This window comes from Sebastes fasciatus, chromosome 11 (genome assembly GCF_043250625.1).
Source record: "Sebastes fasciatus isolate fSebFas1 chromosome 11, fSebFas1.pri, whole genome shotgun sequence".
Lineage (NCBI taxonomy): Eukaryota > Metazoa > Chordata > Actinopteri > Perciformes > Sebastidae > Sebastes > Sebastes fasciatus.
Genome location: NC_133805.1, coordinates 23,339,306 through 23,353,154, shown reverse-complemented (window position 1 = coordinate 23,353,154; position 13,849 = coordinate 23,339,306). Strand labels below are relative to the sequence as shown.

Genomic DNA, 13,849 nt, shown 5'->3' with positions numbered 1-13,849 from the left:
TTATTTACAAGTGAGACCTGAGTACACAGAAAACACAATAAAATAAAGTAATAATGATAACGGTAATGACGTATAAACATTTAATACATATACATATACATATAGACAACAGCATGACAAGTTATAAATGAATTCCTTCTGAAATATCCTTGACGTAGGTATAAAAAGGAGATAAAGCACCAGCATATGTAAAACAGTCACACCTAAAATCAATAGATCGTCTAACCAATTTTTTTAATTGCCCTATCCATATCAGTGTTTCAGTCTACTCTGTAAATTATCCCAGACAAACGGATCAAAATATCTGAAGGCTGTCTTTCCAAGATTAAACTTTACTGCCGTAACATGAGTGTAAGCCAGTCCTGAGAACGGGTGTTATGAGTATAATGTCTCAGACACAGGAGTGACAATAAGTACGGTGGTTATTTATAAAGTAGTAATAGTTATCTTTAACCTTCATATAGATAAATACAGAATAAACAGGGTCACAACCACAAAATAGTTCTGTTTATTTCACAAAAGTATGTTTGGACAAATGAGAAGTGTTATAATTACCCAAATCTAATCTAAATTATTATGACAAATGTACTGCATTTTTCTCCAATGTATTAATGATTCCTGTTATTACAGGAACTCCCACCATCTGCGTGACTGTCTGGGCTGTGCTGAGGCTCCACTTTCATGACACTGGGTATAACTTTAGGTTCACTCTCAAAAAAGGAAGAAATGCATGTCGACTGTTGGCCATGTTGTTCATAGGGTATAAGGCACTTGAGAACATATTGTATCAGAGCAAAGAGGCAGAGGCCTTCGGGCTGCTGAGACCCAGAAGTCCAATTTTTGTTATAAGATAACTCCTCGCAAATGTGTCTCTTCTTCATCTCGGCAATTATACAAATTAACATGAAGAGAGGATATGCAATTTCAGGAATTTAGGGGAATAAATAAGGGAAATAACTCCCTTCATTGTTGACATCACAGATAATTTATTCATAAAATCATTGAATAAATCTGATCATGTGTTGCATGGGATAAAGTAAGATACCAATGTTTTCAAATGCAAATTGAACCTTTCAGAGGCTTCAGTAGCCGTTTAACAAGCTTGTGTTAGCTCATCTTTATCTATCTATTTATTTATTTAGCAAACAAACATAATTTAGAATTAACACCCGCTCTGAAGACGGCTCCGTGCCGAAACGCGTAGTGGTGTGAGCTAATTAAACAAGTGACGTGTTAGTATTTTGTCCGGATGTGCTACCCTATCACATTTTTATGCTCGTTGGACTTTGGGTCTAGCACTCCACTGTGAATCCCATTGTTGAAGCGCCACCTCCTTTACAAAAACATAATTTAGAATTATTGGAGTGATTTTTCTAAGAAGTTTAAATCATCATTTTAGCCTTGCTTCTATTTTAAATCCTCCTCTCCCCTCTGACTCTCCTTATTTTTTCAAATGGCCACTTCCTTGACGTTTTGTATGATGCCATTTATTTCCAAGTGTTGAGAGAAAGTGTTAAATGATTGTTGATGTGGTCCTCTTCCTCCAGATGCTGGGATACAAATGAGAACACTGCCCTCTGGTGGGTTATCAAAGGACCAGTTGTGGCTTCCATTATGGTGAGACGGATGCTGATTTGTTCATTCATTTGTTTCCTTATGTATTATTTGTTTTATAAATGTCCAGCCATTGCTAAGCTGACTGGAATGCAATTTATAATAACCCCTCCAGATTTATGTTATTTGTGTGTTTTTTGTTTTTCTCAGATCAATTTTGTCCTCTTCGTTGGGATAATCATCATCCTGGTGCAGAAGCTGCAGTCCCCGGACATCGGAGGCAACGAATCAAGCATTTACCTGTAAGTTACAATCAGCAAATTCACTAACTCCAATGTTTTATGTCTTCAGAGAAAAAAGTCTGTGTGTGAGAAATGTTATACACAAAAAACAATGAAGTGAACTGACACGATTTTAACATCTCTAGTCCACCGTGCACATAACTTTGCTTAGAGGATAAGCCTGTCACTATTCTATGTTTTTCTTATTGTCAATATATCCCATGAGAATATTGAAACCAAAAATGAATGGATCCCACAAGTATTGACTGTGTATCTAAAGTCCGATATATCTTACTCTTCATTGCAATAGAGCTCTATTGTTGTCTAAAAACACAGTTATTTGCCACACTGTTGTTCCTTCATTACAATATATGGGCACTGTAATTTATTTTGAGTCAATCTCACATACAGTGCCCCGTCCTGCTGCTGTAAGCACCAAATGTGTATTAATCCGCAGCTGAAAATAGTCCCCAACAAATTCCCTATTGCCACATGTGTGAGTAACAATACTACTGTTCCCAGCTGTTTCAGGAAATTACTGAGCCTTTAATAAAACAATAAACTATATATGTGGCCTGATTTGAAAGATTCACAGTGGGAACAAATGGGCGCGGAAGTGCCACAGACAGGCTGGGGAAGTTGGAAAGCATTGAAAGACGAACTAACACATTGCTGTTTTTGGTCTTTTCATGGGAGTATTTGATGATAAGAAAAGTATAGAACAATAGCTTTTTCAGACATGACATGATGCCCTGGACACAAGATGAAGATGTGCCCTTTAACTATCTCTGGCCTTTTATTACAGCTACTGTTTTTGGCGTTGTCCCTTTAAGGGAGACACTCATTGCACAACATCGTTTTTCATGCACTGGTCAATTTTGAGATTTTGGGCTTTTTTGCTTCCATAACATGTCTTCTTTCAGACTAGTGACATCCAACATACACATTTAGCTGTTTATTTTACTACTTTGTCTTTTTGCGTCTGTAGATTTCTCATAAATTCAACCAAAGTTAGTATTAGATAGTGCCTCATTTGCATATTTAAACATAACATTTCAGAAAACTTGTAATACAAAAAAGATATGTTTTAATGTAAGTAATCAACTGGGGAAGTTTCATGGTGATATCTATTTGTTACATTTTCACCCTATTCACCTGGAGTGTCTCCCCTTAAAATACACTATCTAATACTAACTGATCATTTTTATACAGGAGACATGTTTTTTTATAAATGGGTTGTATTGTCTTATTTTCAAATTCTTATACCATTACACCTTTGATGTGTCCTCTTGGACACTTTTCAGAATATATTAATTTGTAGTACCTGTTGGCAGGAAGCCTGAGCCTCATTATGGAGTTGTGCTGTAGCCAGACGTCACTCCTGCTCTGCTCCCACAGGACGCCGTCTTTTGAGGCTCTGCAGATAATGTCATTCTCATCTGTTGCTTAGACCTGTGCGTGCTTGACCAAGTGTGAAGACTTGTGTGTGTGTGTGTGTGTGTGTGTGTGTTGTGTGTCTGTGTCCCTAAAGACACTGTCTTTGTTGTATTGTTGTGTTGTCTTTGTGCTGTGTAGCAGCTGTGCTCAGAAATGCTTCAGTGAGCCCACACAGGCTGTTCAGCATTCGTGCAGGATGTCAGAGTTATCCACCATCACACTGTAAGTGTGTGTGTGTGTTTGTGTGTGTGTGTGGGTGTGTGTGTGTGGGTGTGTGTTTTTGTGTTTGTCCGCCGACACGTGTTTCTGTGTGTCTGTCTATTGTTGACTGCATGTGTGTATATGTGTGTTTTACACCAGGGGTCTTTTTTTTTTTTAATGGTCTGGACTCACAAACACATTCTCTCTCTCACACACATTTGTACTTCCATACTTGTGAGGACCCTCATTGGTAAAAAACATCCTCTAGCCCAAAACCACAACCATCACAGCTACATGCTTGACCCCAACCTATACCCCAAACTGAACCTTAAAGCTGGGGACACACCAAGCCGACACAAAAGAACTAGCGGCGATGAATGACACCAGCTGCGTCGCCTCACGTCACCTTTGTTTTGGCCAAAAAGTTGCACTAGAATACACTGCAAAGACTACAGCCGACGGCCGACTACCACGTACGTTCTGCGCCTGCGTGAGAGGAAATAAGTCTCCACACCAGCAAATCAGCCGAAAAACCTCCAACACGGGCAGACTAGAGCCGACGGTGCGGGACACACCAAAAAAACAAGGCCAACAGACGCTCATCAATGGCCCCAAACTGTCCGACGGCCGACCATCGGCTTGGTGTGTCAGGGCCTTAAGACCAAGCACCCAGTTTGACTGTTATCATGCCATTAAATAGGCGTTATCGTTTGCTATAAGCACCATAGATGGGGATGTGAATGGATGATAAAACCTACTATTGGGTGTAGCAGGGCCCTACTGACCCACATCTATGAGGCTTATAACCACCGATAACACCTATTTAATGGCCTGATAACAGTCTAATCGGCTGAACCAAGTTTTAACCCTCAAACAGGCCTCTGAAGTTCCAGCCCAATGTCAGGACGGCCAAATCGGCCTCACTAAAACTCAAATCAGTACTCACAAAGATAGACACATAGAAAAAAAATGGGGTTTGGATTTGGTTTAGTTGTTTTTCTAGTGCTAGTGGAGAGACAGCAGCACAAAATGATACACAATAGTACTTGTACATTTTCCTACATTTCCCAATGAAAGAGTTCAGAGTATAATGTCTTTGTTTTGCTCCATAAGGACCCCTGGGGATCACTGGACTGCACTGTAAAAACCACTGTGTTGCACATTTGTGTCTTCCATTGTTTTAAAGTGTCCTTTGTTGTGTGTTTCTGAGTATTTCCATTCATTATGTGTATGTCAAGCACTATGTTTTTCTGCATGATACGGACACATAAGATAAGGACTGTGTATGACTACCGGGATAGATCGTACATGTCAAGAGTTTATGTGTGTTTTGTCTCAGTTTCAATCCTGTGATCATTTTCACCTGAAAGTGGATTTGTACCCTAAATCTAACCTCAGATTTAAAGGATAAGGATAAGGCTATAGATATTCAATATTTTACTTATTGTCAACACATCCCATAAAAGACCAAAGCCAACCATGTGTACAACAATCAGTACTTTACTACCATACTTTCTGTCTTCCACTTCCCCATGTCCAGTCCTTCTTATTGAAGATGGAGCTCTTTAAAAAATGGGTAAAAAATGCGTAGTCATCGATTTTAAGTAATTTCCTAAAAAAGCTGGGCACTGTAAACAAACATGAGTAAATGATGGTATGTGGGATTGACTCATAATAAACCACAGTGCCCAGTTCATCGTAATGAAGAAACATGTCACCCAGTGCAACCGTGTGTGGTTCATTAATGTGTTTTTAACAATCGAGCTCTATTGCAAATAAGAATAGGATATCAGACTTTGGCCGCACAGACAATACTTGTTAGTAGGATCAATTCATTGTTGGTGTTGGTATTTTCATTTGTTGACAATAAGAAAAATTAAGAAAATATCTCACGCCGTATCCATAAATGTGAACTCTAAAAATAATCATAGAGTTGTGACTGAGCCTGCATTTCAAACAACATCGATGCCTTGATTGAACTTGAGAATTAACAGATTAATTCATTTTTCAATTTTTGCCTTGATTGAAAATTGAAACCTGTGTGTAAATGTTTACAACAGTAGTCAGAAAATGTGTCACAACATTGCATCAGTAGCTCTGTTCTTTCATCACGTCCAGCTGACCAGCACCAGCAACACATGACTTATTAATCTGTGTGCGCGTGTGTGTGTGTGTGTGTGTGTGTGTATGTATGTGTAGGCGTCTGGCGCGCTCCACCCTCCTGCTCATCCCTCTGTTCGGTATTCACTACACCGTGTTCGCCTTCTCACCTGAAGATGTCAGCAAGCGGGAGAGACTGGTCTTTGAACTGGGACTGGGATCCTTCCAGGTACGCTTTTACAGCTCCAGTTAGAAATACCAGAGGATGAATGAGACAACATAACGGGGTAATGACTCATCGGAGTATACAAGATACAAAGGAGGAGAGTGATGGTAATAATCACACACAGCTATGCAGCAAGCTAAACACACTTCCAATAAAGGTTGAAGGACGGCAGTTGGCCTTTTGAAGCTTTTCCTGGAAGCAGCTGTGAAACTATGAAAACAACATTGGACAACAAATTCAGCGATAGTGATTACAAATCAGAAGAAGATGACACCATAAACAAGATTAACATAGCTACTGTAAAAATGAATTGCAACAAGGAAACTGGATCCTAGCAAACTGGATCCTAGCAAATGTCTCTTTTGGGGGGTTTGGACCGATGTTCAGACAAAATACGCTGTTTGAATACCTTTTGGGAAACTGTGATACGTTTTATGGACAAAATTATGAATTGATGAATTAATCTGCAGATTAATCGATAACACAAACGATCTTAAATTGCAGCCCTGAAAGTTATGCTTTCATTTTTTTATACGTATCATCTAAATCCTCTGCTGAACATACAGTATATAGCTGCCCAAGGACACAAATACACACATTTACCAGCAATCATTCTACTCAACACCCTATATTTCTGCCAAATTATATAAATAAAATATTATGCATTGTTGTGGTCCAAGCAGTCAACTAAAGGCACAAGGAAACACAGGTACATAGTTCAAAAGTTGAGTCTATTTTCCCCCAAAAAAAGGTTCAACAAAACAAATAACTGCCAACAACTGAGCAGAGTTATAGGTGCCCTTAAAAGAGGTCAACAAAACAATATGTTAACTAACAGACCTAAAAAAACTTGACTCAAGGGAAATATATATATATACGTATCTATATTTATATACTGTTTGGTCATACCAATAAACCCAAACACAGGGGAAGACAACATAGAGAAACCCTGATCCCCCCCATGCTGTCGCAGCTCTTGGTATGGTCCATGGCTTGTTCCCCTGAATAAAACCAGGCTCCACCCTGAGCGTCACCTTTAGTCAGACCAGAAAAAGTACTCAGCAGCCAGGTAACTCAAAGGCAAAGAGAAATTAATTAAAATAACTTATTTAAAACAACTAGCAATATGACAAAACAATGTAAACTAAATGTGCGCACTTCCAAATGCTTTGCCAAAGGTGCTAATAAACAAACTCTAAACCAAACAAACTGTTTTATGTCATTTTAAATTACTGCAAATGGAAGTAACTGAACATGTGGTAATGATGTGGGTGAGTGTGTGAAACCTTAAACCTTCAATTGTGTGGCTGCAGCCACGGCCACCTCAGGTATCGACACCTCTAGAGGGAAATATACACTTCATTCATATTCTTTCATACACCCTTAGACATGACGTGCAGTTTACTGATGACACATTACAAAACCTGGATACAGTTATTTCGCTTTTAATAGAGATGGCTGAACATTTTAAAAGCGTATCCATCCCCACAGTCACTCTTTTTGATATGTTTTAAGCCTTTGCTGACAGAGATGCAGTTATTTTTAAAAATGAAAGCATATTTCAATCTCAAGCAGTTTTTCCTCTTATGTGTCGTCTCTTTTCTCCTCCTCAGGGCTTTGTCGTAGCGGTCCTCTACTGTTTCCTCAATGGAGAGGTAAGCTTTTGTCCCTGTTCATTAACTGCTTCCTTTTGGGACATTTGCATCAATGTCTTGTTGCATTGACACCAGGAATGCTCTTCATACTATGTTTGATGCACATAGCACACGGGCATATTTTAGGATAAACGTCTCTAAATGATTATTACCCAAAACTGTAACACAAAACTTTAAGACCTCTATTTAACATTTATAATATATAAACACTTAATTATTTTTATTACACCGCTTTGTTGTATACTCGATTCTGATTGGTCAATTACGACATTCTGCAGTGTGTTAGAGGACTATTTTTTAGTGGAAGCAATAAAATAATGTTTTAATTCATATTTTGAGTCAAATTATTGATTTCTTTTGTAAGTAGCTGTAACAAACACGATAATGTACCTCGAAATATTCACTTCATTTAAATGATTTTTGATTTTGAACGCAGTTTAAAGTCCATGGCTTTAGCCTCTTTGACCGTAATACTTTTGCGTCTCACAAACACAAATAGGTGGCCAAAACAAGTCTGCTGATGACAGAGTAGAACAACAACAACAAAAACAGAAGCCATTCCTTTTTGCCAAATGAGTATTCACATAAAGTGCTGTACCATTGTAAGGCCTCACTCATTAATAAAGAAAAATGACATCTGCTCTGAAATGACTTAAAAGAAATAAACATAATGTGAAAACATGGAGTATTTATTTAATTTAATTTGTTCATTTAACAGGGACAATGGATAGTCATTGACTGTCTCAGAGTTAGCTAGATAGCTAAATTTCATCAGCAGTCCCTTTGGAGGAAAATCCACAAAAGAGTTATGGCATCAAATGTTAAAATTCAGACAGCGGTACAGAGAATAAATATTGCATCATACAGTACAGGTCTGCATTTCCACAATGTGAAAAAACGTCCTATTGTCAAACCCAATTGCTGAATTCTGATGTAAAAGATGAAGACTTCTTTTATGTGATTACAGCTTTGATATATTATATTGTCACTCCTTCACTAAATACACTAATTATGAATGCTTCAAAGGAATTTGAACTTGTGACAAATACATACATAAACACTTAATGTCTTAAAATGTTGCCCACACAACGTAAGTGTACTGTACCTTTTCATGGAGCTGATGCAGCTTAAAGTACATTAAAAAATGACCTTGTGAAGTTTCTCCCTGAAGGTGCAGTCGGAGATCAAGAGGAAATGGCGCAGCTGGACGGTGAACCGGTACTTTGCTGTGGACCTGAAGCAACAAAGGCACCCTTCGTTGGCGAGCAGCGGAGTGAACGGCGGGACTCAGCTGTCGATCCTCAGCAAGAGCAGCTCCCAGATACGCATGTCCAGCCCACTGGCGGAGAACGCCAACATCAGCCTCCCGACCTGAGCGTCTGATTGGCAGGAGTCAACTTCCAGGTGCCGTTCCACTTATGTACATCCAGACCAACCAGAGCAGACCAAAGTGGCCCCTCGTACCTCTTTACATTTTCTAGTCTGGCCTTTTGAAAATGAGGTATTTCTGACAGCATTTACTGGAGATTCATTAGAGGTGCATAGCTGACTTTCATACTTTATCATTTACTTAAGGATATAATTGAATTTATTTGAGTATTTGACTCTGTAGATTACGATATTTTCTGATTAATGACACACTTGATATTTCAACAGACTAATTCCACTCCATATATTAAAACAAAGAGATATTAGAAACCCTCTTCCTAACAATGGTTTTATTTTAAATTTAGCCCTGGTTATTGTGCCATGTATAAATAATATTAATGTAGAGTTGGTGCCAAAAAACAGTACTAGTTGTAAAAAAGAAAACAGTAGTTAAACATCAAATGTAGGGGTCATATTTGGCTGTTGGTGTGTAAAGTAAATGTGCTTCAAAGTGCCATGCAGGTTGCCTGACTGGATCCGATCTCATAACAGTCCAAAGTGAAATAACAACCAAACGTTCACCTTGCTTGTACAAACGCTCATTGTTTAAATGTTTCATCCTAAACATTTTTCTACAATCAGCCGTAAGTACAGAGTATGTCAAAAAAATATATTGAGAAAAAAACAACAACAACTAATGGACTTTGTAAATAGTTACTTTTGGTGTCGAGATCAGAATTTCTTTCTTTTGCATAACGCAGTATTGTAATGACCTTTTCAAACAAAAGGAACTGGAGCCCAAATCTGTAGACTTCATCACATATCCTGAGGACCCAAAAGATCCTGCCCACTATATTCTGAACTATTTATTTGTATTGAATAAAACCACACTCAGTATTATGAAAGAACACAGTGCCAAAATGAATGAGTACTGTAGGGCAGTGGTTCCCAACCTGAAGGTCACAAGATGAATCTGAGGGTTCGTGAAATGTCAAGATAGGAAAGAGGTGCAACATTCTTTCTGCTCCGTTAAATTATGTTTATTTTTAAGGACATATTTATATTATTATTTGTATTATTTTATTTATTTCACTTTATTTTTTCATGTAAATCCCCATACACAGTAGATTCACGTCTTCAGGCTTCTAAAATAGTCAAATTAAACCATCTGAGAAGGTAAAATCACGCTTTGCTTGAAGTGCTCACAGATCGTAGAAATGTTGACTTTGTATTGTTTTAAAGGCAAAAAGGTTGGGAACCACTGCTGTAGAGGATATCACAGTACATAAGGGAATACAGCATTTGATTAAAAAAAAAAGAAAAGAAATACACTCTGAACTGATTTATCCTCACAGCTAGTGTTAGTAGTTTCCTCCAGTTGATTTCTCTTTCACAGACTTGTCAGTCACGTTCTTGCAGACTGTGAACATAAGCGGTACATGTGCCATTTAGTGGATGCTTTCATCCAAAAGCTCCTCATATAGTGCCATGAGTTCAGCATTTTATCAGCGAGAATCAAACCCTCAATATGCTCTTAAAGATAACAGGACTCTTTGTCCTCTTTTCACCGGGCTTCAACCCATCGTGCCATATTAAATTGCTCTTCATTTTAACATTTTCTTTGAATGAATTATCTCCTACACTCATATTCCAAAGTGCCTAGTCAGTCACAAATAGCTATCACTTTTATTTCCAGTACAATGAACAGATATCTTAAAGTCATAATCATTTCCTGCAAAGAATGTATAGTGTTTTTATTGTGGAGCAAAGTTATGATTTTTTTTTTATCATTGTGTGCTACTAAAAAAAATGTTTTGCTCATTTATTGGTGCAATTCTCCAAGTGAAAATAGTCCAGTGTTTTTTTTTTCCTTCTTTTTAATCATGAGTTTGACAAGACTTGAGTAATAGCTCTACAAAACAGCTGCTTTATTTAGCCTCCTGGTTACAACCATCATCTATTCAAGATAAGTCTCAATTCAGCACCGTCAAACACATAAACAGCTTCAAAACAATATATGTTTTAACAGTCAACACAAAATGCTTTAATGTGACAGCTCTTGACAATCGCGGAGTGTTGCCCATTTTCTCTTTCTGTCTTTTTTTGTTTGTGCACAAACCAAGCAAACAAACAATAACAGTCCAGGCGGGGAAATCATTTAATACAATGTGAAACAATATGTACAGAAGGATTTTATCCACAGTGTTTACTCAAGATATTTATTTTTTTGTACTCTCATCTGAATGGATTAAAAGAATGTAGTATCTTTAAACAATGAATTGAACAGAAAAGGATGTATATTTATTTTCCATAAACCAGTGCAATGTGAAATGACTCAATGTACAGTATACATGCTTTCTTATGTGTCGGTTAGTTGTATGCCTGATATCATTGCATTGATTGATATTGACTCTCTTGGTCTAAGTGCCATAACTGGTGAGATGTTTGGCACAATCTCTGCTCTAATTTTAAAGAAAACAAAAAAACACTCACAGGAAATTGCTGTCCAAAGCTACAGAGGATATTGTGAGAGATAAAAACAAAGATGTAAACTCTAAAAAGCAAGAGATAAAACATACTACTGAAGAGATGCATCCTGTTCCATGCATCTGCTTGGCTGCTTTTGGGCACAACAGTGTGTGACAAGATACTATCAAGGGAACTAGAGCCAGAGGAAGAGAAAAAAAAAAAGATTTTTTTTAATTAGGAAGGCGTTAGAAGGTGGAACAACTGCGACAGATAAAACACAAAGTGTGTACGAGGGTGTGATTTAAAAACCACTCCGCTGCTGCTTACGTGTTCTATCACCAGCCGTCACTCTGAGTCTGAATCAGCTCAGATGGAAACGACCATGTCTCAAAGCTGTTACTGTCTGTGAAAAGAAGAGTAGAAAACTCCTTACTTGACCGTGTCTATGCTGTATATTTGTTTACCACAAGGTGGCAGCAAAGTGTTAGTGTTTTAGTTTGGGGGGAAGTTTGAGTGGTGTTAATTTGCTTTTTGAGCCTTGTACTTTTGGATGACATAGGGGTAGTGTGGGGCATTGAGGTACTTGAATGCCACATGCTTTACATTGTTCACATATACAATATGTGATTTTTTTTCTTTACACAAATCAACAAACAAGCCTACAAATGAGATTTTTTTAAATGAGGCCTGATGTGCCCCCTCTCAATCACAATATTTCCTTCCAGCTCTCTTTAATTTTAAAGCAAACTGTGAACTATCAGTAAACAAAACTTTCTGAGATGTGAGGAAATATTGAGAATTGGGGGCACCTCTTAGTGCTATAATAAAGTCAGGCTGTGGGATGTAATTATGGCGAAAGCTGACACCTCTCTCCACACACACCTCTTCTTATAGTTAGTTTAGTGTTACGGTAACACATTTGTGTCAAAGAAAAACCCTTGACAAGTTTTCTGAAAGCAGTAGTCTGACATTTTCGGAAATCGGTTTATTCACTTTCTCGCTAAGGGTTTGGTGAGAGGATTGATACCACTTTCATGTCTGTACGCTTAATATGAAGCCACAGCCGGTTAGCTTAGCTTAGCATAAAGACTGGAAGCAGGGGGAAACAGCTAGCATCTCTACTGTATGTTCCCAGGATGCTCATTGTACAACCCTATCTCCTACAAAATTAACACGTGGTAAATGGAAAAAAAACAAAAAAAAACTACTTGGTTAGGTTTAGTAAAGCATCATGGTTTGGCTTAAATGAGTGTGTTTGGTACATCATTTAAGTTACAGACGTAAATTCGAATAAGTCAACGTTGACTTTTGGATGGGATGTAAAGAGAGGTCTCTGAAAGTCCTGTATTTATGTGACGCAACCATCTACCCCGACCTCCTCCCTTAATGGACTTCATTAGATGCGTATTTGTGATGCGTCAAAAAACAATTTAATCTGGGAAAAAAATACGTTTCCCTTGAATCGTGATTGACAATGCAGTTTCGTTGTTTGCGACCAAGCTGCATTGTAAGAGATTGGCAAGGGCCATCTTCGCAGTTCAAATTACAAGAGAAGGAAGGGAGATGGATGTTTCAAATGTAGTTTGAATGGTTAAAATACATTCAGCCTCTGCGGAGATATCAATGTCTAAAGTCAAGAAAACTGTCTGTAAATTTGAGGGCGTAGGTTTAAAGGCGTCCGTAGGCTATAAGCCGTAGGTGGGTGATTTCAAGATAACTGACCCCGGGAAACATACATTGAACATTTGACCTATAGGGGGAAAGCTGAGAACACTTTGAAAGATTTTGTTTATGTGTCATATTAACTGGGATAAAATAACTAGCTATAAACTAGCTAACTAATAGCTACCTTATCTCGACTAGCTAAGTGTCCCCCCCCTTACAAAAAACAGTTATCAGTTTCCCCCATTTCCAGTTTTTGTGGTATCAATCTTCTCAACCAACTCTCGGCAAGAATGCGAAGATTTTGTGTATTTCCCAAAATGTCGAGCTACTGTAACTAATGTCAGTGTGGCATATTTCTGTGTTTAGATGCCTTTTTTTTCGCGGTTGTGCGTGTTGAGCCAGTTTTATCAAGTGTTGAGTGTGTGAGTGTGAGTTCTATTGATTGCCAATGAATTTTTGAATGTACCGATGTTGCTCAGCTGCTCTTAAATGTCGCCTGCTATCAATTTGCCATGGTGTACAAATGATGTCTTTTCTTGATCATATACAGTGAGTACACTGTCTATGTATATTTTTGGCACACAGGTGGACCTCTTGACGAAAACCTGTAATGTTTGTGACTGTGTTTTTGTATGTTTATGTAACTGTTTTCAGAGTGAGTGTGTGTTTGAAAGTTGGAGAGTGTATTCTGTGCGCATGTGTATGTAATGACAAGCATTAATGAGGATATACGTAAACTTAAATGTCAAAAGAATATCTATAAACCCTCACCCATATTATGTTCTACCTGTGACAGTGTGTCATGTGTAACATGCGTTCTGGTGTCCAACATTCATGTCCCAGGTTGTGTAAATTTGACTGCAAAATAAATCTATCTGTGGTTAATTGTTGTA

General features: G+C 38.0%; 1 protein-coding gene across 4 annotated transcripts in view; it reads left to right on the top strand.

The window, feature by feature from the left end:
• adcyap1r1a (adenylate cyclase activating polypeptide 1a (pituitary) receptor type I) overlaps positions 1 to 13,849 on the top strand; it is a 55,528-nt gene extending 41,679 nt beyond the window's left edge. The window contains exons 10-16 of one of the 4 annotated variants that reach the window (XM_074651690.1): positions 631 to 691; positions 1,548 to 1,617; positions 1,765 to 1,856; positions 3,411 to 3,494; positions 5,673 to 5,802; positions 7,413 to 7,454; positions 8,613 to 13,849. In XM_074651690.1, coding sequence (XP_074507791.1) covers positions 631 to 691; positions 1,548 to 1,617; positions 1,765 to 1,856; positions 3,411 to 3,494; positions 5,673 to 5,802; positions 7,413 to 7,454; positions 8,613 to 8,837 — 704 coding nt within the window. In that variant the 3' untranslated portion in view covers positions 8,838 to 13,849. The remainder of the gene's footprint in view (positions 1 to 630; positions 692 to 1,547; positions 1,618 to 1,764; positions 1,857 to 3,410; positions 3,495 to 5,672; positions 5,803 to 7,412; positions 7,455 to 8,612) is intronic. The other 3 variants (XM_074651691.1, XM_074651692.1, XM_074651693.1) reach the window with 3 other exon arrangements.